The sequence below is a fragment of the Silurus aristotelis genome (genome assembly GCF_946808225.1).
Source record: "Silurus aristotelis genome assembly, chromosome: 18".
Lineage (NCBI taxonomy): Eukaryota > Metazoa > Chordata > Actinopteri > Siluriformes > Siluridae > Silurus > Silurus aristotelis.
Window position 1 is genome coordinate 20,111,833 of NC_139591.1, and position 26,200 is coordinate 20,138,032.

The 26,200-nt window shown below is 38.0% G+C and overlaps 1 protein-coding gene and 1 long non-coding RNA gene across 2 annotated transcripts in view; one reads left to right on the top strand and one right to left on the bottom strand.

Moving 5' to 3' along the window:
- Positions 1-19,560, top strand: part of gfra2b (GDNF family receptor alpha 2b) — a 91,901-nt gene extending 72,341 nt beyond the window's left edge. Inside the window, exons 5-9 of the mRNA XM_083568795.1 lie at positions 1,116-1,219; positions 1,888-2,028; positions 2,143-2,330; positions 13,773-13,823; positions 18,584-19,560. Of these exons, the coding sequence (XP_083424921.1) occupies positions 1,116-1,219; positions 1,888-2,028; positions 2,143-2,330; positions 13,773-13,823; positions 18,584-18,721 (622 nt within the window). The 3' untranslated portion in view covers positions 18,722-19,560. The remainder of the gene's footprint in view (positions 1-1,115; positions 1,220-1,887; positions 2,029-2,142; positions 2,331-13,772; positions 13,824-18,583) is intronic.
- Positions 19,561-21,619: 2,059 nt separating this feature from the next.
- LOC310741256 lies at positions 21,620-22,599 on the bottom strand. Its single transcript, XR_014537912.1, has 2 exons — positions 22,225-22,599; positions 21,620-22,157 (listed from the first exon to the last, which is right to left on the bottom strand). It is a non-coding gene; the product is annotated as an uncharacterized lncRNA (long non-coding RNA).
- Between the last annotated feature and the right edge of the window lie 3,601 nt (positions 22,600-26,200).

Here is a 26,200-nt window from a genome sequence, read left to right on the forward strand (position 1 = left end):
CATTTACTTCATTACTGTCCACAACTGACACACACACACACACACACACACACACACACACCCCCCTAGCAGTAATAACGTTAGGACAAGTGTGCATCAATACGATAAGCTTATTATTTTATTTTTTTTTTATCATTATTTTTTATTAATAATATTATATTTTAAACCTGCTAGTATAGAATAGAATAGAATAGAATAGAATAGAATAGAATAGAATAGAATAGTCCATGGAATGTTTAGATTTCTGACTTTTCTGGCCACAAGCTCCAGAATCATGAATGCAATGTGACTGCTACCTGCTACTACCTGAATTTGTGATATTAGAACCTCTGTTTTTCTTTTCAGTCTATTCTACAAAATATTTAGCATCATATCAATGGAACACAATGGAATTTGGCATGCTTTTAGAGTTAAATAAAAAAAAAAAAAATGAGTACCGATGCAGCCTAATATGAAGCCGAGTTCTTTTTACCACTTTAAAGTTGTTGTGTTTTACGTCTGTTCTAACGCAGCAGTGTCTCAATCCTAAAATCTTATTTTTTATTTTATGAATCATGCTACAGCATGCATTCTAAGTCTTTTGCTTTAAATCATTTAAAAATATAAAGTATAAATGCCAAAAAATTATTAGTTACTAACAAAAATAGGGCCCCCTAGAGGTTATTTTTTGAATACCATCATGTTTATATTAGTATATTTTTCCTTTGGGAAATGTCTGATTTCCATTTAATTTATTTTATTTTATTTATTTATTTTTTTTTTTGCATCCATACAAGATCTGCCAGGATAGACATGAGATGCGTCCACAGTAAATAGTAATAAAAAAAAAAAAGTAATTCTCGCTTGTCCATATTACTTTTTCTTTAGCAATGGATTGAGATAACAGAAAAGATTGTTAGAAAGAGACAGAAGAAAAGAAAAACAAAGAAGGAGAGAGCATTTCTGTAATATAATTCATGATCTGCAAAATTGCACTGGATGATGATTTATTGGAGACAGATGTTATGTTTATATTGAGCCACAGAGGAAGAGCGGATTTATCTTAATCCCGCTCCTGTTTACTCAAATGTGTTTCTCAGATATGTTGACATTTACTTCTTTTTTTTCTGGACTAGATCCAGATTGGCAGACTTCCACATGAACTGCCAGACGCACTCAATAACGAGCTGTCCTAATGACAACTACCACGGCTGTCTCGTGTCCTACGTTGGGCTTATAGGTAAGTGAATAGACAATCGTCCTAAACGTGTAAAGATACACAATATAGACAAAAGTTTGTCTACAGCTGAGCAGAATAGAGAGTTTTTAAACATCATCTTCCAAATCTAGTCCCCATTTGCTGTTATGATGAGCTCCACTTTTCAGGGAAGATGTTCCACTAGAGTGTGCTGGTGGAGATTTTGCTCATTTAACCACAAGGCTGTTAGTCAGGTACTGGCTGAGATTTGAAATCATGACTTTCGGGTCCAAAGTCCAATGCCTTAATCCACTACCCAATATACATTTACAGCATTTGTACTGTATATTGAGGCCATTCAACAGAGTGATCTCTGGCTATCTCTATCTTATTTATACAACTGAGCAGTTGAGGCTTTGCTCAAGGGCCCAGCAATATCAGCTTGTTGGTGCTGGGATTTGAACTCACAACCTTCTGATCAGAAGTCTAACATCTCAACCTCTGAGCTTCCACCTACTAGAACAATTACATGCACCTGTAATAAGAATGACAAGCCTGTCTGAGCTGCTATAATAAAGAATTAATCAATGCCTTCTGACCAGAATGGATCATTCAAAACCTCAATGCTGAAAGAATATATATATATGTATGCGTGGGAATAGCAGCTAAACTAATTCCTAATACCACACACAACTCTGTGACCTCAACAGGATCCGACGTGACCCCAAACTACGTGGATGCCAACCACGCCAACATCACCATCTCGCCGTGGTGCACTTGTCGTGGCAGCGGTAACCAGGAGACGGAATGTGAAGCTTTTCTGCGCGACTTCAGAGAGAACGCGTGTCTAAGTGAGCAGCGTTAAACACAACGTGCATCTTTAATAACACATCAACGAAAGGGGAAAAAGAGTCACATCCTGCATTAGGCTCAAGTGTGTGTTTCAAAAATTCTTGTCCACGCAGGGAACGCAATCCAGGCGTTTGGTTACGGAGCGGACGCTGGATTCCTTCCGTTCACCGAATCTCAATCTGTCGCCCCTTCGGAAAAACCCAACCTTCATCCCGGCATTATCACCAAACCCGACATCATCACCAACGACGTCAAACCTGCCGAGAGCGCGTGTGTTTTCTCCACATGCGCTGATCTTAAGGTACGTCTCTCTCTTTCTCTCTCAAACACACACACTGAGACAGATCCAGTGGTTTTTTTGTGAGAAATCATTGATCTATCTCAAACTTATGTCTGTGGACATTGTGCCAAAAGTCTTGCCACTCATTCTGACAGTTCACGCAGGACCACACTGGTCTTTTCCTCGCCATTTTCTACATTCCATCTACAACTACATTCCCTCAGAAACAGCACCACTCCAAGACCTCACATTAGTGACTGAGGGAAAGTGTGCGATGCAGTTTCAGAGGGAATGTACTGGTTCAGTGAACAGCTTTTTTGAGCGACAGGCAACATTACTAACCTTGCAAGGGTAAAGTCCGATGTGAGCAGTTTTGTCTGGCAGAGAACTCTCTACTAGGAAGCCTTTAGCCCACAACTCTGTGCTTGGAATAGATATAGAGGTAATAGGGAGAAAGGGCACTTGTGTATTTGTTTAGTATAGAAATTGTTCTGTCATCATGTTACCAATTCAGTGTCACCACCATGCAGTATTTAAAATGTATACATACTCTATACTTAGTTTGCAGACACCTCGTCACCTGTTGGACTGTCACATTCCACATTTAGTCCCAATTTGCTTTTTTCATTCCTTCCACTGTTCTGGAAAGATGTTTCACTGGATTTTGGAGTGTGCTTGAGGACATTTGTGCTCATTCAGACACAAGGATGTTAGTAAAGTGGGGTACAGTGGAACCTCGATATTCGCGACCTTGACCCTCGGGACCTCGATAGTTTGCGACTTTTTATTTGGAACCGGACTAAGAGTAACTCGAAAAAATATGAAAGTTCGGAGTAACATTTCAAAACAGAGTTTGTACTAAAAATTACATGAAAATGTTTCAAAAACGATTTAATTATTGTATTATTCGTTTAAAGTAGTAAATAAAACATTTATGACATCATTCACAATTTATGTTGAGTTTACAATACAGTACATGTACAATTCCTCTTGAAAAAGGAACCATCAAAAGGAGAGTCGAAACCTCGCCATTTTTTGTTACTCACGAGGGATCATAGAACGTAACCCCCGTATCGAGGTTGCACTGTACTGTGCAGTCAGAGTTTACATTCATCCCAAAGGTGATCAATAGGATTGAGGTCAGAGCTCTATAGCAGGAGATCTCCCACTCCAAACCATTTAAAGAAGAGCTTCATGGGGTTGGCTTTGTGCATTGTCATGCTGGAACAGGTTTGGGTCTCCAGTTCAAGTGAAGATAAAAAATGGAACTCTCAGTCTCATTTTCATAAACAATTCTCCTGTACAATGTTGTGCCTCCAGATTTGTGGTAATAGTTTGCGGAAGAACCGCATATGGCTGGAAAAATGAATGATTATTCTTACAATTATTTTTGGTTTTGGTGTTTCAAAGTCCAATTTTAGCTCTTGTGTCTGTCCTGTTCATTAGCGTCACCGGATGCTGAAACAGAGCACATTGATTAGTCTCAAAAGTAACAGGTGTGCTTCTTACTGCTCGCTTCATCCGGGTCCACCCTCCACTCACTGACTGGAGCTCGTCCACACGCCCACTACCACATACATATATACTGTAAAATTTGAACATTATTATATGTAAATTGTTTTGTTTTGCCTAAATTAAATGATTAACAAATTACAGTATACTACGCCATACTGATCACCATTCTTTAATACTCCTGATTCGGCTAGACCATGTTCCGACTTACAATATTTTCAAGTTACGATGGGGCATCAGAACATCCCGCCATCCTAAGTACCTGTATTTTTATGATATAACATCTTCAATCTAGCACTAGTAATAGTAGCTCCAGGTAAATCCAGGTTCACAAGCAAGGGTGAGGTGTCACTAAACCCAGGACTTTATAAATAGTTAATTGAAACATAATGAATTTCAATTTCATGTTTTTTGTACAGTGCTATCAGTCACTTCATAAATGCAGATGACTCTGCATTTAGTAATTCCTCAGGACCTAAATAAAAGGATGTGATTGCATGATTTTTATGTTTTTTCTCTCTCCAGTTTTAACTTTACTTCTAAGGTTGTATTCACACTTTAGGCTCATATTTTTTTAAATCATTGGGTTTGTTTAGGTTTTACACTGCATGCAATTATACAAACCTACAAGGGGAAAAAATTGCCTTTAGAGGTCCAAAAAATGTCCTCGTCAAGCTCTTTTTTTTTAAGCACTGAGTAAGGCAAATCTGGTGCATGGTGGAATAACACAGATCAATAACCAGATGACCTTGGCCTTTTTTAGCACTACAGCTGAACTACTGAATGTCAGCTCAGTTCATGCCTCCACGTCAGTTGAGCAGCTCACGACGTAAAGCTCCCCGAAATAGACAGGATGTTTGGGCTACTTCATGAGACAAAATCTTTTTCTCTCTGCAATTGAACTCCACAAAATTTCACTTTAAAGCAGTGTGAGACCGCTTCGCTCAGTGGGCTCCCAGACCCGAGTGCGATCGATGTGTTCGCGCCTTTTTCAAGGTTCTTCAGCTTTTTTCCCCTCTTTCTCACCCCAAAATTTCCAACCGCTACATATGTGCTAGCACCCTAATGATGTCTTTCTTTATTTGAGTAAAAGCATCTAGCAGATGAATATATTAGGAATATATTATATTTTTTGGAACTCATTAACACATTTTCTTAATTTTTGCAATATCACAAAGATCTCAAATGCACTCAGATATATATAGATTTTTCTTATTATAAACAAGCTATATTATACCTTATACTTTGAAGCTTGACATAGTCGTCTTCTATTGGCAGATAAATGATCTTATTAGTTTACAGAAAAAATCAATGCAATAATATATTGGATTTGTTAATACCAGTGGAAGGTCATCAGGGTCAGTAATTCCTCATCTGCTGACCTAAACTCTTATCAGAATCACTGACTTACATTTTGAAATATTTTTGTCTATGAAAATGTATAAAATGCTTTCCAATAGTCTATTCTATTCATTTTCGAATTTCTTTGGGGCATAATTTTTTGATTTAAGTATCTATCCGATCAGATTTTAGTCTTCACACGTTGCCAGGGTCAAAGGGATCTGCTGTAAGGCCAGCACTGTAAACACTGCAGCCGTGTCCTATTGATTCAAAACAAATCTTTGTTGCTTAAAGCTGGTAGGTTTTTTTTTCCTGCCAAGGCCCGCTCAAAGGCATCCAAACATGTCGGCATTTTAACATCCTTTGAATCGATGGTCAGAAAGCTCATCTGTAGCAAAGTGCACAAACTATGTGTAGATTTACTCGTTTTTCTATTCGACAATGACTGGCAGAGGAGAAGAAATTGATTTGGTCGCAGATATACTTACAAGGACATTTACAAGATGAACTTTTCAAGAAAAGTTGGACATTGTGAGAAAAGGTCAGCCAAAAACATTGTGCTTTTTCATGAAATTTAGCATTTTCTTTCCTGTAAAATTTGCACAAAATACACAATTTGCCCCCTAATTTCAAATCCCTAGGAAAAATCTAAATCTATGGATCACCATTTTATGAGGTAAATATTAATGCTTTTGCTGAGATGATGTATGTGGGCGATGCAGCTGTGGCTACAGTGAAAGGAGACTTGCTATACTGTGTTCATTGGGGTGCTTTAGTCTTCACCTTTTTTCATTCTGTATGAGATTCCTGTCTGTGATGCAGCACTCTGTTCTACTGTGTTTCTCGGGTAGGACACCTCTGAAGGCCTAGGTGTGAAATGCACGTTCAGCCACCGGTTAATACGGAATAGACAGATACAATTGATATCAAATCAATTGATTAGATATTTTGCGAAAGTCTTTAAGAATCGAAAGTATATCGAATCCGAACTTAACTAATACAAACGCAAAATAATATCAAAGCGATAATTCCATGTAGTTGAAGCGAAGGAGGAAGTAAGTGCGGAATAACCAGAAAAAAAAACAGGAAACAAGCGTTGCAGTAAGTGCTGTGAAGAGCGACGGTATAAACAAGTGCTAATCAAAGCGATAAGAAACAAGTAAAAGTGATTAGAAACATGTGACCGAACAATCTGAGGCTGCACTAGCTGCTGGGAAATGTAGCTTTTGTCCATAATCCTGTCAGATAATCCACTGAAGCACAATAAATGTTATAAAACATGTATTGTAGTTCTAGAATCGATACATACACTATACCACATGATGCATAGAGAATTATTTTCTGAGCTTGAATCAAAAATTCCTCATAAAGCGACCCAATGTACCTCAGACTTCCACTTCCAATTAAGCACCAGGGTCCAGATTATTACAACCAAGATGTTCTTTTGATCTAGACTGGCACCAGATTGCGATAAACTCGAACATATGCTCCTTTCCCGAGCATTCTCGGTACAGAACGTAATTTATTGGCCGTGTTTTTTTAGGGCTCTTCAGCACAGATGTGTGGCTTTGTTTCATCTCCATCACACACTGAGAATCTGAGTGGTGGATATTTATTAGTCTCGGTTTGGGTGTTTGCCAGCGTTCTGTGTTCCGCACAGCAATCGCCCAGACTTATTACAGTTTACGATATTATGATGATATCCGATGTGGCCATGTGTGGCGGGTTTGTCTTTTGGTGAAAATGATGAGAGTGTAAGGTGTAAGGCGAATACAGAACGTACGCTAAACAGAAGTCTGTCGTTTTATCAAGAATGTTTTCCCTGCAGTTGCGAATACTTTTTCTATGACAGTTTGGTGATGAATTACTAAAGAAGATTTTACAATCTGACAGAATGAATGTGTCACTTTTGGTTTTTCAAAAAGACCAGAATGTATTAAGGAAGCTTTTTTAATGTAAAATTAATTCCAGAGTTTGTAAATACAGATTTATTATATGTACCTAATGTAAAAGATTACAGTAATATTTTGCTCATTTATTAGAGCTTTTTATTCCTGAAGTTTCCACCAACATTTCATCAGATCTAAGTGATTTTTTTTGCTTTTTGCATGCAGATTAAATTTGCTTCAACTGAGCCATCGTGCAGGATTAAATCTATAAAGAAGTAATAATGCCTAGTTGTGATTTGCACCTGAAATACATAGAAAATTATACTGTGGGACCTGGGATGCCAAGCAACTCAGGTCTTACATTATAAAGTGTAAAATGGTCACATTGATAAAATACATACACTGTGCCTGTCAAATTTTGGAAATCCGGAGTGTTTTATCATTTTTAAGAGTCATGCACGTTCCTTTTGTTTATATGCAATAAACTCGGTAATTAAACAGTATGAAGATTTACTTTGACCAACCAAAAATATAAATGTACAAATGTTCCACTTTATTTCAATTGAAAAATCCTCCCTTAGCATGAATAACAGCTTTACACGCACTTTTGACATCCTGACAGCTTTACGCTAGTTGGAGAGTTCTTTCTGACCTTGTGATCCAGTTCATCCCAGAGCAGTTCAATAGGATTTAGGTGCAGTTACTGGGCAGGCACTTAAATGATAGATATCACTCCAGTCGAGTGTTTGCTCTCTAAATAGCACAAAACTTTAGCTCATTGTCTTGTTGTATGGAGAAGTCGGTTCCAATGAGCAGCAGACCAGACGGAATTGCATGGTGTTGAATTGTTGCCATGTTGCTTTAGTATTCCCTCCAATAAGTCTCCAACATTCCCTGCTGCAAAACAACCCCATACCATTAAACTTCCACCTCCATGTTTGACTGTGGGGGTGAGACAGTCTGCTAACATCTTCTTTACAGAAGTGTTTCTATTAGAGGCAAAAATGTCTCTCATAAATGAAGAGTAGGTGTTTTTAAAGATGTGACTGGCACTGAATATACATACTGTATATATTTATACGGTCAACATGTATATACACATTTACACACATGCATTTAAGCTAATGTGGATCGTCCACTAAAAAAGAATATATTTAGAATTGAGAATTATTCCATGCTGTGGTTTGTCTTATAAAACTCTTTGTGTAAGTAGACGTGAATAATAAATAAAAACATTCATAAATAAATCAATAAAATACAAAAATATATACAAAATGTGATTCATAAGTTTCATTTGTATCTTTTGTAAGGGCACGTGGAGGTAGAAAGTCTTTGAGTGTGTTTGATTGCTTCCTACACTAAGCAAACATACACACTCACACCCACACACACACAGTCACACAAAAGGGATATCATTATATATATATATATATATATATATATATATATATATATATATATATATATATATATATATATATATATATATATATATATATATATATATATATATACTGTATATTTTTATTATAAGCTGGAAGTGTTTTGATGTTAATCTTCATCGGGAGGAGCTGGAAAACGATGCTGTAACACAATCCTCGGCTTGGCAGGGATGTTTTATACTGAATATTAACGACTACATTTCCAATTCCTTTTTGCCTCGTTCAGGAACGGCTTCTTTCTCCTAGAGAACATCCTTTACCTGACGGAAAATGGATTTAGATGCGCAAACATGAACGCATTTTAAATATTATGAAAATATGGCGTTCTCGCTGCATCTCCCATGCGGCTGCTTGTCATTCCGCGAAGGGGAAAAAAATGGGCGCGGGATCATCTTCGTAACACGAGTAAACGACGAAGCTATAAATATAATAGTCCACATAAAAAAGAGAAAGAGGCATTTCCTATATGCAGTTAATAGATACAAAATGTGCCACCGCACCATGAATATGAATTCCAGCGCATGCAGAAATGAATAAATAGCTTTTTCAGGTCTTTACAGGAGTAGGGAAGTGATTTTAGCTCCGGGAAAAGAAACGAAATTAATTAAAACTTAATATTTGACTGCCTTTAGTATCAATCTTTTCAACTTTTGCAAGTATTGCTTGATAGAGCTTGTATATTTTACCAGAGACCTGTGACTAATAATACGTAGATTTTTTTTAACTGTTTTTTTGCTAGCGTGACAAAACAAGGTTTGAAAAAAAAAAGGTTTTCTTATATTATCTTCAAGGTGAGAAAATCAAATGAGGCAAGGGAAAGACTATTTATACATTATCTGCTAAAGCATTCAATCCACTGAAAGGTAAAAATAATACCATTGAATATCTCCCTACTGCAACTGTTACGGGGTCAGATATACTGTACACTGACCAGACATAACATTGTGACATTTTAACATTATGACCAGTGAATTGAGTCAAGTTTATTTCTATTGCGCTTTTAACAACAGACATTGTCTCAAAGCAGCTTTACAGAAATCACCAGTGAAGGTGAATGATGTGTATTTATCCCTGATGAGCAGCCGTGGTGACTGTGGAAAGGAAAAACTCCCTTAGATGTTATGAGGAAGAAACCTTGAGAGGAACCAGTCTCAAAAGGGGAACCCATCCTCATTTGGGTGACATCAAGACTTTGATCATAAATCTTTCAACAATACAGAACACTGGAGAGAGAGAACTAACATGAGTACTGGAGTGTGTGATTATAAGTAATGGTCTTTCTACAGTCTTATACAGTCATTATGGTTATAAAACTTGGAGCTTCTGAGCAACTCATAAAACAGCTCAACATTTGTGATCATCACAGATCCAACACCAGCTCTCCCATGCCAGAACCTTTAAACATTCCAGGAGGTCTGATTATCTCTTCATCATGACATTTCTTAGTGGGTGGGATTTATTAGGCAGCAATTGAATATTTGTTTTTAATTTGATGGGCAAGCATAAGGTTGACAAGAGCCAAATTGTGATGTCTAGACGTCTGGGTCAGAGCATCTCCAAAACTGCAGCTCTTGTGGGCTGTTCCCAGTCTGCAGTGGTAAGTATCTATCAAAAGTGGTCCAAGGAAGGAACCGTGGTGAACCGGTGACAGGGTCATGGGTGGCCGAGGCTCATTGATGCACTTGAGGAGCGAAAGCTGGCCCGTGTGGTCCGATCCAACAGACGAGCTCCTGTAGCTCAAACTGCTGAAAATGTAAATGCTGTTAATGCTCAAAGGGTCAGAATTATTTTGGTGGGAAAAAGGGGGGCGAACACAATATTAGGCAGGTGGTCTTTATATTAGAGACTATAAAGTTATGCCTGATTGGTGTATTATGCAGCAAGTGAGCAGTCCGAACTATGGGCTAGGCAAGGTCCTGTGAGATGTTCACATTATGGAGTGGTTAGTACCTTCTGAAAGTTGTCCACAGAAGGACAATGGGTGGACCATTGACAGGGTCATGGGATCCCAAGGATCAAAGAGAGTAAAAAAGCTCCTGTAGCACAATTTGCTGAAAATGTTCATGCTGGCTTTGATAGAAATGTGTCAGAACACACAAAGCATCACAGCTTGCTACATATTGGACTGTGTGTCTGCAGAGCAGTTGGAGTACCCACGCTGACACCTGTATACTGCTGAAAACACCAATCAGGACTAGACCATGGGGCAATAGAAGAACTCTGCCTGGTCTGATGAATTACATTTTATTTTACATCATGTGGATAGCCGTGTACATGTTCATTACTTACCTGGGGAAGAGATGGCACCAGCAGGCATTGTGCAAAAAAAGCAAGCCAGCAGATGATCTGGGCGATCGTCATTTTGTTCTAAACACTGTTCACACCTTTATTGATTAAGTAGCTGTAAGAAGTGTTGGTCGAACAAGTCCAATCCATGGAGGCTCCTCATCACAGCTTACAGTACTCATAGAATCTGCTGCTAACTTCTTGGTACCGAATACACCTTCAGAGGTCTTGTAGAGCCCAGGACTCAAAGGCTCAGAGCTGTTCCAGTGTCACAAGAGGCAATAGACAATACAGTTTTAATAGCTCTGCATGAAGTTTTGGGGTTGGAATGCATAATACGTACCAGCTGCATTCCAACATTGTTAGCAAAATATGTGTTAGCAAACATTCTTTAGAACATGTTGTTCTAGAAAAAGAATCTGATTTGCAGTGATTACTTCATATTTTTATTATACAGTACAATAAATTAGATACATCTTTTGATTGTTTTGCCACACAGGCAAGCCTATAAACATAGGCAAACATGTGAGCATTAAAGATTAATGCTAAATGCTAATTACAGTATTTCAAGCCATACAGTCTTATTGTATTAGCATTTTTTCAACACATCTGAGAGAAATGTTTACTTTCCAATTCATTTGTTTCATTTCTGGCATCGCTGTGCATCCAAATCGTTCATAAAATTGACTTCATGCCGATCTGCTAGCTCGACACGCTGTCAGCTACTGAATTCGGTTCGTTTCGTTGCCTAGCAACAAAGTTCTCATAATGCTTTACAGCTGTATGAGCAGAAGACGGTGAGAATTCTTTAAAGTTTCAATTATTGTCCATGTTTAAATTGCCAACATCTACCACTGTGTTCAGTGACATCTTATTTAACAGTTTTTTTTTCCAGAATGTTCCCTTGGTGGACAGTGATGTATTTTCACACTAATTGGTTATACAAGAGTGAAAAAACTCTGTATTAATTATATTTCTTCTGATAAGTGTAAGGATTTACACAACGCTAATACAAGCCACCTGATTCAGTGCATTAGAGAGGCAGGTGTGCATGATTACGACTTTAATAAAACTCGACATTTGTGTTGTACGCGATTTCGTCAGATATTTAGTCAAAATGCTGGAGGTGTCAAGCCGGCAAACTTGGAAACTCGCCAATTAGGAATACACCAGTCATAGAAACGCTGTGTGATTTTCCACAAGTGCCGATAGGACTGCTGTGCTATTTAGCCCTTGTCCCTCTTTTTTTTAACACCACATTAAAAAAACATGAATTTAACCTTTAAAAAAATGTGAATCCGTCTTAGCTTTCTTTTCTCAACAATGGTCTGCATTATGAGCTTAAATGTGAAGCAGGGTTGAGTTTTCTTTACTAACGGCGTAACAATTTTTTAAAACTGATTTATTAAAAAGAATGCACTTTCACTGTGGCCTTCATTAGTCGATATCACAAGCTCATTAAAAAGTAAAGAAACAAAAATGAGAGGACATGTTTTTCTTTTTCACATGATATTCAGAAAATTGTGACTTTTGTGACTTTTGATGTATATTCCAACTTACTACTTTTTAGCATCTCCTATTTTTTTTACAATAGTCTGTGTATGTCTGGGATCTAAGCAGAACAGTTGCTGGAGTTTTTGGTGTTTTGTTCTGTTTGTATCTGATACATGATTCTAGCTGCTCAACAGTCCTGGGTCTTCTTTGGTGTATTTTTTGTTTTAATTAGTGGAAGGTCTGGACATGCCAGTTTAGCACATGGACTCTTCTGCTACGAAGCAATGCTGCTGCAATATGTGATCCCTGGTTTTCAAAGACTAATAAAAAATTGTATTTGTTTGATCACAATGGATCATATATATTAGAGCTGTCAATCAATTCAAATATTATCGCAACTTAATCGCACATTATTATCTCTTCTAAATGTACCTTAAATGAACACTTTTTAAGTTTTCAAGACTCTAATCAACATGGACAGTGACAAATATGAAATATTGGTCAAATAAAAAATATTGCTTTGTTGATTGTTAGTGAAACCAAACTCAACACAGAACTTGAAGACAAAGTAGTGTTGCGCATGTCTTAAAGTAATTATGGTCTTTTCAAATCCGTAAATCATCAGGGCACCAAACAGAACTTTTGCTATGTTTCCACACGGACAGTTTCAATTGCCGAATGCGTGCGGATTTTGGTGCTTGATTTTAGCGCATCAGTAAAAATGTATATTTTTTTTGTTGATATTATTTATTTTTCATATCTGGGTAAAGAAAGGACGTTGTATTTCATTGAAAGTTTGAATTTGATATTAATTAATTATCTTTAATAAAAAATGGTCAGAACACAGAAATGCTAAGTGCATTAATCAAACGTTTAAAAAAAATTATTAGCATTAAAATGAATTTGCGTGAACAAGTTATAAACGCATTAATTTTGACAGCCCTAATATATATATTTCCTCGACATTATACATTAATACTAAACATCCTAACTATCAGTTAACACACATAAAAATGTGTAATAAACTATGTAATAAAGAATGAAATAACCCATAAAATGTTTTGTATTTTGGATTCTTCAGTTCATCAGAGTAGCCACCTTTGAAGAATCTACTACTATGTATATATAAATAAAGCAGAAACAGATTGAGTGTGAGGGTGTAATGTAGATGTGGTAGAGTGTAAACATTGCTGATACAAGAGCTGACTTGAGGTGAATTAAAGTGGCAGTAAATTCCAAGTTACAAACTTCAGTCGAATGCAGTATTATTCATCAAAAGATGTTGGCGTTAACACAGTGATAGATTTGAATTTTATGGTTTCTCACACATCCAAACACTCGATTTGTCTCAATGAATTGTAAAAAGATCAAATAAGGACGGCGAATGAAAATAAACCAGTTTTTTTGTTTCACGTTTTTTCGGGACACACACGTTTGATAGATGTTTAGCGGAGCTTTTATCTTCTGCAATCATATTTTCTTGTGTCTGTGTCTCCCAGGACGGTGCAGAGAAGTGCTCTCCCTCCAGCAGTTTTGAATGTGCAGATGAGGTAAGACGTTCAGCGTGGGGAATTTCAGCTGCACAACTTTGATTACCTCGGGTGTGTTGGGAGCTTGAGCGAAACACAAACTCCAGGGTGAAGAGCCAAACGACCGAAAGAGCAACACAAAAAAAAAAAGCCTGTGGTCACATGACCGTTTACTTGACATTGTCCTGTCCCACACTGACTGATTCCCAGGCTCTCAATCTCTTTAGATTTTACTGCGACACAGCTGTCATTTTTCTACTAGAATATCTCTAATATACAGTCTCAGTGATGATCCATAAAAATGGTGGTGATAAAAGGAATCCCACAAGTCTGTTCTTTATGCTCAGGGTTTCTCCTGATGGCAAGCATGAGTGTCCAGGTGGCAGTGAAAATAAGTAGACAGATTCTAATGCATAAACACCAGGCATGTGTTCACTCAAAGATTTATTCGTTCAGCTCTTTGAGACGTCCAATCATCACCGCTCACTGATTCAGGAGACAGATGAGCTTGAACAGCGCTCAAATGTAATTTGAATGCAGCAAATGTTCACAAGTCATAGTGTAAAATAGGAGGGGTTTAGTTTTTTAATACTTTGAATCAGCATTAATGTACGCAAGTCCTAAGAGGCCATTCATTATAATATTTTGTCTTGTTTTTTCAAGATCTTAACTTTAAATAAATACACCTGTAAGGTTATATATTAAGTGAAATGAAATGTGTAGCAGCAGTGAAAACAGAAGGCAGAAAATTCCGACTTCAATAATAGTTATAAAAGTTTAATCTCGTGCCTTGTGAATGTTTCTGGTATATAGCAGACGTGCCAACCTCCTTCTCACGTGTCTTCCTCTAAAACAGGCTCTTATGCCGAATACACAGAAAAATTAAGTATAGTAATCCCCCACTTTACCGCGATTCGAATCTGGCGCCCCCGGTGTTTATCGAGGAATTGCATTTGCCACATAACTAATTAGTTTGGCTGATTTTCCCGGTCTCTCGCGGATAACACCATAGACCAAAAAACTTAGGGGAATTGTTTTTATGGAGTTTTATGTTGAAGAAATTAAATGTATTAATAAAAATATAATTATTAATCATAAAATGAAGTAAAATGTTAATACAGTACAGTACCGTATACATAAAATATCCTTTTATAATCAATATAATTATTAATTATAAAATAAAGTAAAATGTTAATACAGTACAGTATTAAAATATCATTTTTGGTGTGGTTTTTCGTTTATCTCAGGCGGTTTTGGAACGTAATCACCGCGATAAAAGGGGAATTACTTTACTGATTACTAGGATGTCAAAATGATAAGAAAAATAAGTCATGAAAACGAGAAAACAACTTTTTTCATGTTGAATATCACATTCATGTACCTTGAGCAGGACTTTCTGGTTGCACGTATGGCCAAAACTTTGTGACCATTATTAACATGTGTCGTTTTTTAACATCCCATTCCAGATTTATTCCCCATTTCCTGTTACGTGGGGGAGTGTCTATGAAGATATGTGATCATTCAGCATTAGTGGGATCAGGGACTGATCTTGAGTGAGGAGGTCTCAGGGGCAGTCAGTGTTCACAGTTCACAGTTCATTCCAAATAGTGGAGGTTAAGCTTAATCATCTTTGGCAAACATGCTGAAACGGGTTAGTGGGTAGTGAAGGGAAATTATAATTCCACAGCCTACAAATACATTCTGCACAATTGTGTGCTCCCAACCTGCAGAGCTTAAAAGACAAGTGTGATAGGCAGGTGTGAACATACTTTTGGGTATTTGGTGTATATGTCAAATCCAAAATGGTGTAAAGAAGAATGATTCCTGTTTTTCAGTCTGAAAGATTTTGGCTTGTTTTAAGTCTGTGTGTATTTTTTTATTATTTTTTTTAAGGCAATTGTGGTATTTGTGGAATTAGCTGAAACATGGCAACCCTCGCCCTTTTTATTTGCTTTGGCATGCAAAATATATTCTGAAGAGTTCTTAAAAACAAATTGAATACTCGGTGAACTGTCGACATTCAGGGTGTCAAAGTGAGGCGGAACATGTGGGTGAAAGTGTTACAGTGTGGCTCTTGTTAATGAGTCTGACACCCCGGGGGAACAGGCTGTCCCAGTGTCTGTACCGTTCACCAGACTTCATAAGCGTGAACAAGGAGTGGGCAGTGCAGCAGGGACCCCTGATGACACATTTGTAACCTTTTCTGTAGTAAAGATCCTGCAATGAGGTGCTTCTGGGATCTTCTGGATTGTCCTGATCAGGACCTTTTCAGGTTTGGAATTAATAGGCAATTAGATCTTATATTAAAAAAAGGGTATAGATCATTCGAGGAATTCTATCCATGCACTGATTGTTTCTCTCGACAACCAACTACGGATCTCTTAAGCCAGGTGCACACTGCGTGCCTAAAGCCATGACAAATTTAGAATCCTAAAAGATTCCTATAATCCAAAGATAAAATCTCTAGTCTTTGATTGCTGGTTTGTTCACCGGCAGTCGATTAATGACTGCTGCAATCATGTTTTTCCTCCGATGAAATTCTGGCAGTGTCCGAAGATTTCAGACTTTCCTACAGTGTGACTTCGGCTACGACAATCGTTAAATTAGCAATTAGCACGACAACTTTAAACCACCTCAGAGAAATATGTCGAAACGAGTCAGGTGGACGTTAATGCCAGAGACTTTTTTTTTTTTTTTCAGTTTTTATTAGCAAAGCAACAAAATGAAAGCTACGGATTGTTTTTGTTTGCTGCTAGCTACCATTAGCAAAAGAACGGGGGTCTGAACGTGTCCTGGATCGATGACGTAAAGTTCAGTATTGTGTCGTGTGTCAGTTTTTTGACTGTCGTACAGTCCGACATTATGACAACTGAGATCCTACAGTGTGACATGGGGATCATGTTTTTTACAATCTGACAAGCAACAAAAGACTATTAAAAATCCCGAAATTAGCAATAAAGACCTGCTTTTGTGTGTGTTGGACACTCTTACTTCACATTTTATACGCCCCTGCAAGATCTCTACGTTTGAACATAGTCTTTGTAAGTTTGTAGCTCTAAACTGCCAAACACCAACCCTACCTACACTCCGTTCCTATAAATAAACTCATGCTGTCTCCATCCCAAATGTTGTCATCCCTGCAGGAATGCACTGTTTTTACACCGTATGACATCCCAGGTAGATAATTTGTCGCTTCTTTGTCATAGCCTTTAACACCAGAACGTTCAGGGACGAAAAAGCTGCCTGAATATTGTGCCGAATCAAGGATCGATGACGTTAGCGACGATAAGGGCGGTCCTGATTGTATAGCCCAGTAAAGGAGATGCAGCTGGCAGCTCAGAGACACACAGGTTTGCCATTACTGAGGAAAATAAAAAGTTGGTAAAAAAAAAAAAAAAAACAGGTCCCTCAGAAGACAGGAAATAATAATGCTGCTACTGAGACAGTTCAAAATGTACAGTATATCAAATAGTCGATGTTTTAACTTTCCAGTGCCTCAGTCAGCGTATCCATGTGTGACTGATGGGTAAACACTGTGTGCTCATTCAGGCAGCGGATAAATAACAATACTGAGTTTTCCTCAGCTAAAATGTGAGATCCGGACCTGCCGAAAAGAAATAAGCAGTGGTATATTCATTTATTTTTATTTTTATTTTTAACCATTCGTAACTACAAATGGATATTGTTTATTGTTAATTACAGTTATTTTAATATGTTGTGCTATTAATTAAAAAAAGGGGAAAAGTAAAGCAAAATAGGTATTTAATCACAATTTATTATATTTTTTTATTATGGAGTTTTTCTTTCTTTCTTTCTTTCTTTCTTTCTTTCTTTCTTTCTTTCTTTCTTTCTTTCTTTCTTTCTTTCTTTCTTATTTTATATTGATTTATTTATTGAGCTGTGATGTACCAATAACACTAATTATGTTAAATAATAATAATCATAATCATAATAATGATAATAACAATAATAATAATTTGATATAGTCGTCGTCATATTTTTTTTCCTTTGTTTTATATAATTTTTGCTTTTTTATTTAATTCAAACTTTTGGAATACTACTAAAAAAGTATTAAATTAATATCTTTTATGTATTATTATCATTATTTATTTATTTATTTATTCAATTGTTTGATTGTTTTCAGAATACTTTATTGATCCCACACGGAAATTTCCTATATGTTATTTCTTTGCATATCCCAGCGGTCTATGAAGCAAAAAACTACTTGGTGATACTTGGTCTTGAACATACAATCTTCCAATCAGAAATAATAACATTTCTACTTTAGGTCATAACACTTTCACAACAAGTGCGAATTCAGGCATGTGTCTCAGTGCTTGCGCAATTAAGGTGCTCACATTTCTGCCAGTTTCAAGCAAAATTGTGTTTCAGGCTCATAAAAGCAACATGACGATGGCTGTTTTTGTCCACAGCCTAAAGCCCAGCTTCTTGATTAGAGAACGCTCTGGAATGTACCTTCCTGGGTGAATATAAAATCCTAAAATTCCTAAAGTAAATATAAAATCAGATGTGTGTATTTTAAACACTAAGCAGATACAGATGTGTGATCCACATAACCTCAGCCTCTTATGACAGTAAGATTTTTTTTTTGTTGCATGATTTCAACTTCAACTACAAGTTCAGTATGCTATGTTCAAGGAGGTAGTGGTTAAACTGTATGTTGACAGTGAGGCGATAAAATGCTGAGACCAATCATTTATTAACGTGTTATAACTTTGTTCTGTAATGTCTCACATCATCCTTCCTCTTTTGCTTTACAGAACATTCTGGATTCCACCATGGACGGCTCCATCGACTCGCACCAATCCGAGAACGACAGACAATCGTCTGCGTTTCTGTCCAGCGTCTCCACGGCAACCATCGTCCTGTCCGTCGTATTTGTCATTCAGGTCGTGTAAATAAAACTCCAAGTCCGCAAGGGCCGAAACAATCAGACGGACACCTCCAGTCCAAAACACTGACATTGATCTCTGTCATTTTCTTTCTCTCTATTCTCTCTTTCTGTGTCTCACACACCATTTTTAACTATTTGAAATCGTCAAAATGAAGAGAAGCACGACTGCAGCAGAAGGGGCTTCCTACAGCACGAGAAAAGCATTTCTGTGACCGTTAGCTTAGCACAGTGGGCTAACTGGGGTAGGGAGTGTTGGGGGTTTAAGTTTTGAAAAAAGTTTCAGATTGAACAAGTAACAACACACACAAAAAATCCTTCATGATGTACAGGTTTAAAATCAAAGAGACGTTTGTGGATATTCGAAAACAGTGGCTTTCAGATACAGACGCATTCTCCATGATAATGAGCTTCTTCTGTGTATTTACATCCAGCTGAGCAGCAAGATGTGTAAAATAAAGCACCACACGGCTGGCTGACATCTGTCAGGACCCATCATTTGTATGTAAAAACACTTTTCGATTAGGGTAAATGTCATGTTCAGCAGTCTGAGTTAGCCAAAATGACTTTTTATTGAATCAGTTATCAAACACTAATGACTAGAAATATGAATGCTCCACCCCAGGTCCTTTCTAATTGGCTGATGCTTGTGATGTCAGAGTATTTTATTTAAATAGAGAAAAATCATGGATGGTAGAAAAACGCCATGCCTCGGTTCGTGTCGATCTTCAGCACAGAGTTATAAATTCTAAAATAAATCATAATAGATTCAGCAACTCGATTCAACCTGCGTTACAGTCCAGTCTCATTAATTATTCATCCATAATCACAGGACCTGAAGTGGGTTCCCCCCCCCCCCCCCCCCCCCTCTTTCATTTCTCAGCCATTTTTGCCTTTCACTTATGGTAAAATGTTTATACATTAAAGAACATTATATACAATATTTATTTTTTATCTGTGAACAGTTACATTTAGTATTACTTCCTCATATCCTGATCCTGGAGACTCCAGACTTCCAAATACAGGAAATTGTCTCCTTTTTGAAGACTTGACTTTTTTCCCAGTGTAAATTTTGACTATAGAAACTATAACATTATAATAATTAGCACAATATTAGTTTTTAGAGTTTCTGTTATAAGAAATTAATCAACACCATCCGACCAATCAGATTCTGGGAATTAGTCAGTCAACACATTATTAAACGACAGACATAAATGACACTATATGGCATAAAGTTTTTGCACCCCTGACCTTCACACTCATGTGTGGTTCTTACCAAATCTGTTTCCACAAAGTTAAAAGCATACGATTTTATAGAACCTTATTGCACGCTGTAGCAGTGCAATAAGGCCCAAAACCTGGCCCAAAACCTGTTCCAGCATCATGATGCACCTCTACACAAAATGAGCTCCACGAAGGCATCATTTGTCCAGGAAGGTTAAACTCGAGTGTCATGAACTCAAGTGCCTTAACCCCAGTGAACGCCTGGAACATCAATTTCACTTCCGACCTCCTCACCTTTCATCAATGCCCGATCTTACTAATGTTCTTGCAGTTGACTAAACACAAATCCCTACAGCCGCTCCTCAAAATATTATATTAAGCCTTCAGAGTGAATTGGAGCTTTTTATCCAAAACCTGTATGAGTGTTATGGTCAGTGTCGTTGCAATATTGTATGAGGTGGTATCAAAAAGTTTGGAGACCAGTTTTGTTACATGCCAACAGATGGCAGCACACGGCTGCACGCACAGTCACAGGGAGCATCATCCTTTATGTGTGTGCCGAAAGACATTGTTCAGTGTACATCGGGAGCTGCGCGACTGTTGCTATTTTAACCACGTGTTGCCATGTCTACCATTCTGACACACTTTGTCTCCTTACACGTGAGTTTCCTGCTGGAAACAACATGATCTCACTTTCGCACCCACCCTACTCACCTCTTCCCAAAGACAAATATCCGGCTCAACGTTCATCATTTTGACACCATTGCGGAGATCCAGGACGAAGTGCAGAAGGGGCCTGACGCGATTCGAAAAGAAAACTTGGGACACATTCCAGAAGTGGTGGGAACACTGGGAGCACTGGATTGCTGTTCAAGAAGACTATTTGAAAGGATAATAATATGTAAACGTAGATAAATAAAATTCTTTCTTGTAGACAGAGCTAGTCTCGAAACTTTTTGATACCACCTCGTAAATTCCTGTAACGTAGTGTCCATATTTCTGTTTTTTTATCCACTAAGACGTGGTTTCATCCGCTGCTTGATGTCTTCGGTGTTCTCCATCCTGCTGCTTTTTCTTTAATTAGGCTGTGCGGAATTTATATCCGATTTTAATCATGGTAGCAAATTTCGGCTCCCTTAATAACCTAATCAGTGCAACACCAGAGAGTTCGGCTAAATAGCATTATATTCGATCGTTTCGGAACGCTTCCGGCGTGATAAAACGACGAGCTCCCTGTTCGCCTGTTCCATTCTTTATTTGCTGTTGCACTTATTTCATTTATCAATTTTGTATTCTCTAAATATCATGTGATTTCAAGAAAGCCCAGTCTTATTAAGAAGGGATATTTGTAGTGATATGTGGGGGGGGATGAAAAAAAAAAAAGCAAAAGAGAGACACATCATACTTTTTATCTATTTATGGTAAATGAACAAGTGAGGGGTTTTTTTTTTAAAGAAAGAAAGAAATCATTTTACCATTTCTTTGTTCCATTATCAAAGCAGTCCCGGCTTGCTCTTTTTTCCCCATGCATGTGTCACTTGAGGAAAGATCTTTAAATCTAACTTGCTTTGATTGATTGCTTTGCTTTTTAAGTTATTGGTGAAAAAGAGGAGCATCAGAACAGAAAGCACACTTAACCCCCGCTTTCCCTTTGAATCTCTCCTGCATGCTAATTGGTGTGTTTTATTTTTTTCCCGTACTTGCGTTACAGGAGCACTATTAAGCCGTCGCAGGCTGTCAGAATAAAAACACATCCATCTGTAGGAAAAGCAGGTACAGGACTCTGTGGGTGTGAGCTGTGAATCCGCTCGTATTCTTCACAGCAGATCATCCTTCACTAATATAATGAGACGCAGGATACCCAGGATTGTGTTTGCTAACTGACGGAATGAAAAAATCAGTCATTCGTGTTGACTTAGACTTTTCCGGCGATGTATGAAAAGGTGAAACCGAAGTAATACGCTAATTATATGCTTCCGTGTGGGCATGTGCTGATGTTACATTTCCATACCGACATAATGTTCATTGTTACATCAAGGGATGCATCGGTACTGAGTACTGAAATACATTACCAAGTGCTGAGTATTAACCATTTAACCAGCATTTCTACTGTGTTTGTATCAGTTGCTGCATTGTGTTGCTGGTTGGTCATGCAAAGTTTTACGACATTCACAGTTTAAAAGTAAAGTATTGCTATCGTTTCGAGAACATGAGGACGTCTGACGTGAGCGTTCAGCGCAATGTCGGCACGTGTGGTCTTAAAAAAATGAAGTCAATAAATTGCACCTTGACCTGAAAGCAAAGTTTAACCCCTGTTAAAAGCAAGTACGTGTCTCAGTCTCCCAGGTGCGGTTATCTGAAAGTTGAGTCGTGTCAACTGTTATAAACATTTGAGAGAGGAGTGAAGGAGGACACTGTTGTCTCCAGTCGGACGGTGTCAGCTGTTTTTCGGCCGATTCTGTATGTAAAATCGTGGCGGAGCTTGGTGGTGACAAAGAAAACTCCGAATGCAGACGACTGCCACTGGTATGAAAGAGTTATGTTTTCTCATGCAAGCACAGAATGTACACCCTATTTAGCCAACGCCTCAATTCTGTCCGGTGTGTTCTATTGCAACTTTTTTGCCCCAACGTGGCCGATGTGAAGCGACCCCACAGTCTGCGATCCACTTTTTTTATCACACGATTGTTACCCTGTATACTTCCTTTCACTCTCCCCTTTACCTTTCTTCTCTGGTGTAGTTACATCCTAACAACTTCCCTTATTTCCGACACCTCCTTTCCCACTCTCTTTTAACAAGAGAGGAGGATCATTGACCCTGGATCATACAAATTTATAAAATCTTACCAACTTCTCTCAGATTGAAGAAGTTTCTCGGATGAGCGGTAAAACGTTTCGATCCAACCAGACAGAAGTCCAGTTGCATTGACTCAACTTCCAGACAGGCACAACCGACTCAGTGCTCAGTGCTTGCTGAGATTAACTGCTCTCATGCTTTCATGGTCATTTCTCTGGCTTCCCACCTTTATTACACACTTCACATGCTTACAAATGTGTGTGTGTGTGTGTGTGTGTGTGTGTGTGTGTGTGTGTGTGTGTGTGTGTGTGTGTGTGTGTGTGTGTAATTCACACTTTGTGCTGGTTCTAAATGACCTTGTTATTTTTTGAACTCTCAGTTCAACCGTATTCACGTTCAGTTCATGAGTGTAATAACAGACACAGACATATATATGTGTCTGTGTGTGTGTGTGTGTGTGTATCAGAGCCATTTCAATCAATATCACAGTATCAAATCGAATCCAAATTCCGATATCAGTATTGCTGCATTCCTAATCACAATATTGATGTGATGCGATGCTGCAGGTCATTATAGAAGGCAGCTCTCCAAAACGAATGTTGCCTGGTGTTTGGTGGAATTGAACTGGTTTTTTTATAGAGCTATAACAGTACCACACACCTTGACTATTACAGTGTGTATACTGTACATGATTATCAGCACATGCCAGTCACATGACCCAGGCAGCACTAAACCCACCAGAATGCATTTTCCATTAACAAGATGGTCTATTTTTAGTTCCTAACATGTCGTTTAAACAAAATAAAAAGGTTGGGCTGAGGTGAATTTACATGCCTGCTTCATGGATGCTGAATCCCCAACCTTTTCTAATTCCTAGATACGTTTTCTGAAGCGATTTTAGTGTCATCAGTGTGTGCCTGTCTGACTCCTCCTCCTCCTTCCTGAACATCTTGCAATCGATGAACAGACATGAACCTACTGTAGCACTACTGTACAAACTTAGCACACACTAACACAGCCTGGTTTCAGAACAATATCAAGTGTCGGGAAGCAAAAGACGCTACAAATGACCTTGTTTTAGAAAGAGTGCATTGATATTAAGCTGTGATGTGATTTGCGGTATGTCGCACTACTGCTGTGTAAGGAATGAAACACGACAGCGCTGAAGTGCGTTATTATCATACTACAAAGCAGTCTGGAGCGAATTATTCCACTTACAGCACAGCGTTGTATTTTAATGCTTTATTTAGTAATGTACAAAACCATGAAGAGTTTTTATGAATTATAGTTATAGTTATGGAGTGTCTGAGGAACAAGTTTCTTTCTGTTTTCAACTTATGTCATAGCTGCGATAAACACATATTCCCTTACCAGTCCCTCTCTCTTTTGTATATATATATATACAGTCATATTACCAAGAAACTCTTTACATTTTGTCATGTCTGCTGATAACTTTCCCCTGTGATAATGATGATGATGATGATGAGGAGAAGGAGGAGGAGGATAGGATAAAACTTCTGCAAAGCATCATCATTGCTACGAAGCTTATTAAAAGGTTAAATACATTTCTCCCAACTTTAACAATCATCAAATCAACCGCCTTAAGTTTTACTTTTTGTTCAACATTGTGTTTTTTTACCCGTTTATTTTTAGTCTTACATGACGTGCAGCGCAGGTCCTCACCCAAGTCCGGATCTGTTACTATAGAAACAACAATGTATTAGAACGAGAGCATAAATATGAACCTGCCTTTCATATGAGAGCCACAACATTATAAAAGCCCAAGTGATTGAAAAAAGTGATTCTACACAATCCAGCTGCACGATTTAACAAATGGAAGAGGAGTCAGAGGAGCACACTGATGACGTCACATAACACACTTGGTTAAAAGAAATCCAGACAGCAGTGTCACCATTGCAGCTGTTTATTATACCGGATCTTGATCTTTTTCTTCAACAGGGAGACTCGGTTCAGCACGCAAGCTGAACAACGCTTCATTTACTGATAAATTGTAAATTGTTCGTGTTTTATAGTGTGCATTCTATCGTGTGGCCTTAATTTAGTTTTGCTCTCCATTTTTTTTTTTTTTCGTCTCTCTCTCGCTCTCTCTCTCTCTCTTTTTCTCTCTCTCTAATGTCATGGGTTCAGGATGGGGCATGACGGACTGAATTATTTCTGAAAGGACAAACAATTTTTTTTTGTAAATCTGTGCTGCTTTAAAATATTGGGTGGCGGGGAGGGGGGGGGGGGGGGGGGCAGACTCAAGGATGTGTCTGGAATATTTGTCAAAGTCTCAATAAAAAGAAAATGTCATGTTGATACAGTGACATGTTGATGGTCAGAGTCGTGTTATTTGACACCGGCGTGAGTGGACATGATCGGCTAACTCAGTGGTCCCCAACCCCCGGGCCTGTCCGTGGGTCAATTGGTATTATTTATTATCTGATTCTGAACAATGTTTTATTTTGGAAAATGAGCGGATTCTCTCCGCCACATCTGTCTATCACTCACTCATGATGCATGTCAAGATGCTTCGGTCACATGTCTTACCTCCATCCACCACCTTCTTAAAGGTGCTGCTCCGGCCGCAAACACATAATACATTACCGCTAAACTGAAACCCCCAAGCGAGCAAAATGAACAAAAAACAACACAGTGGATTCACGTTTATTATTATATTTAGAAAATACCAGTTTTTATGCCGGTCATATCATTTTATTTTGTTGTATTTATCCGCCACACCTTAAAGGCCAGTCCGTGAAAATATTGTCTGACGTATTTTTGTCCATGGCGCAAAAAATGTTGGGGACCCCTGGGCGAACTGATAAAAAAAAATACAACCTAAATAATTAACATGCAGACTGGGTGTGCAGTTGTACTCTACACTAATTAAATTGTTCACATAGCACATTGACCACTACACTGAGGTCACTCACAGCACAGCGCTGGAAAACAGCAAGTACACAATTTTCTACTTGATTTCAACACCAAGAGCAACAAAAGATAGAATCCCGGCTCTGTTTTTTGGACAGCATTCGCATTGGAGTCCCTGAAGTGCTCATCAACCTGTCTGAACTCTCACGTTGCTCTGATTGTTCACTCCCTTTGGCTTTTAGTGAATGTTTGCAGTTCTGTTCGAACGGTGGTGAAAAAAACAACAACGTGTTTGTCTGGATTAGGGGTGTGGTGCTGTAGCAATAAGGATGAAAGAAAGGGTTCATCAAGGGTTTATTGGATTGGTGAAGAGTTCCACATAGAACCAGTGAGATAAAGCAAGAGCATCAGAATTTATGTTTTGCCTAAAAATATATATTTATATATATTATTCAAATTATGTTTCACCAATTAGACCTTCAATAGTGCAAATATAGCTTTAAAAATATGAGCCACTAATAAAAGTAGGCCTGATAATAGTAATAGACCACAATCTAATGCAAAATGGACTCATGCTACTACAAATAGACA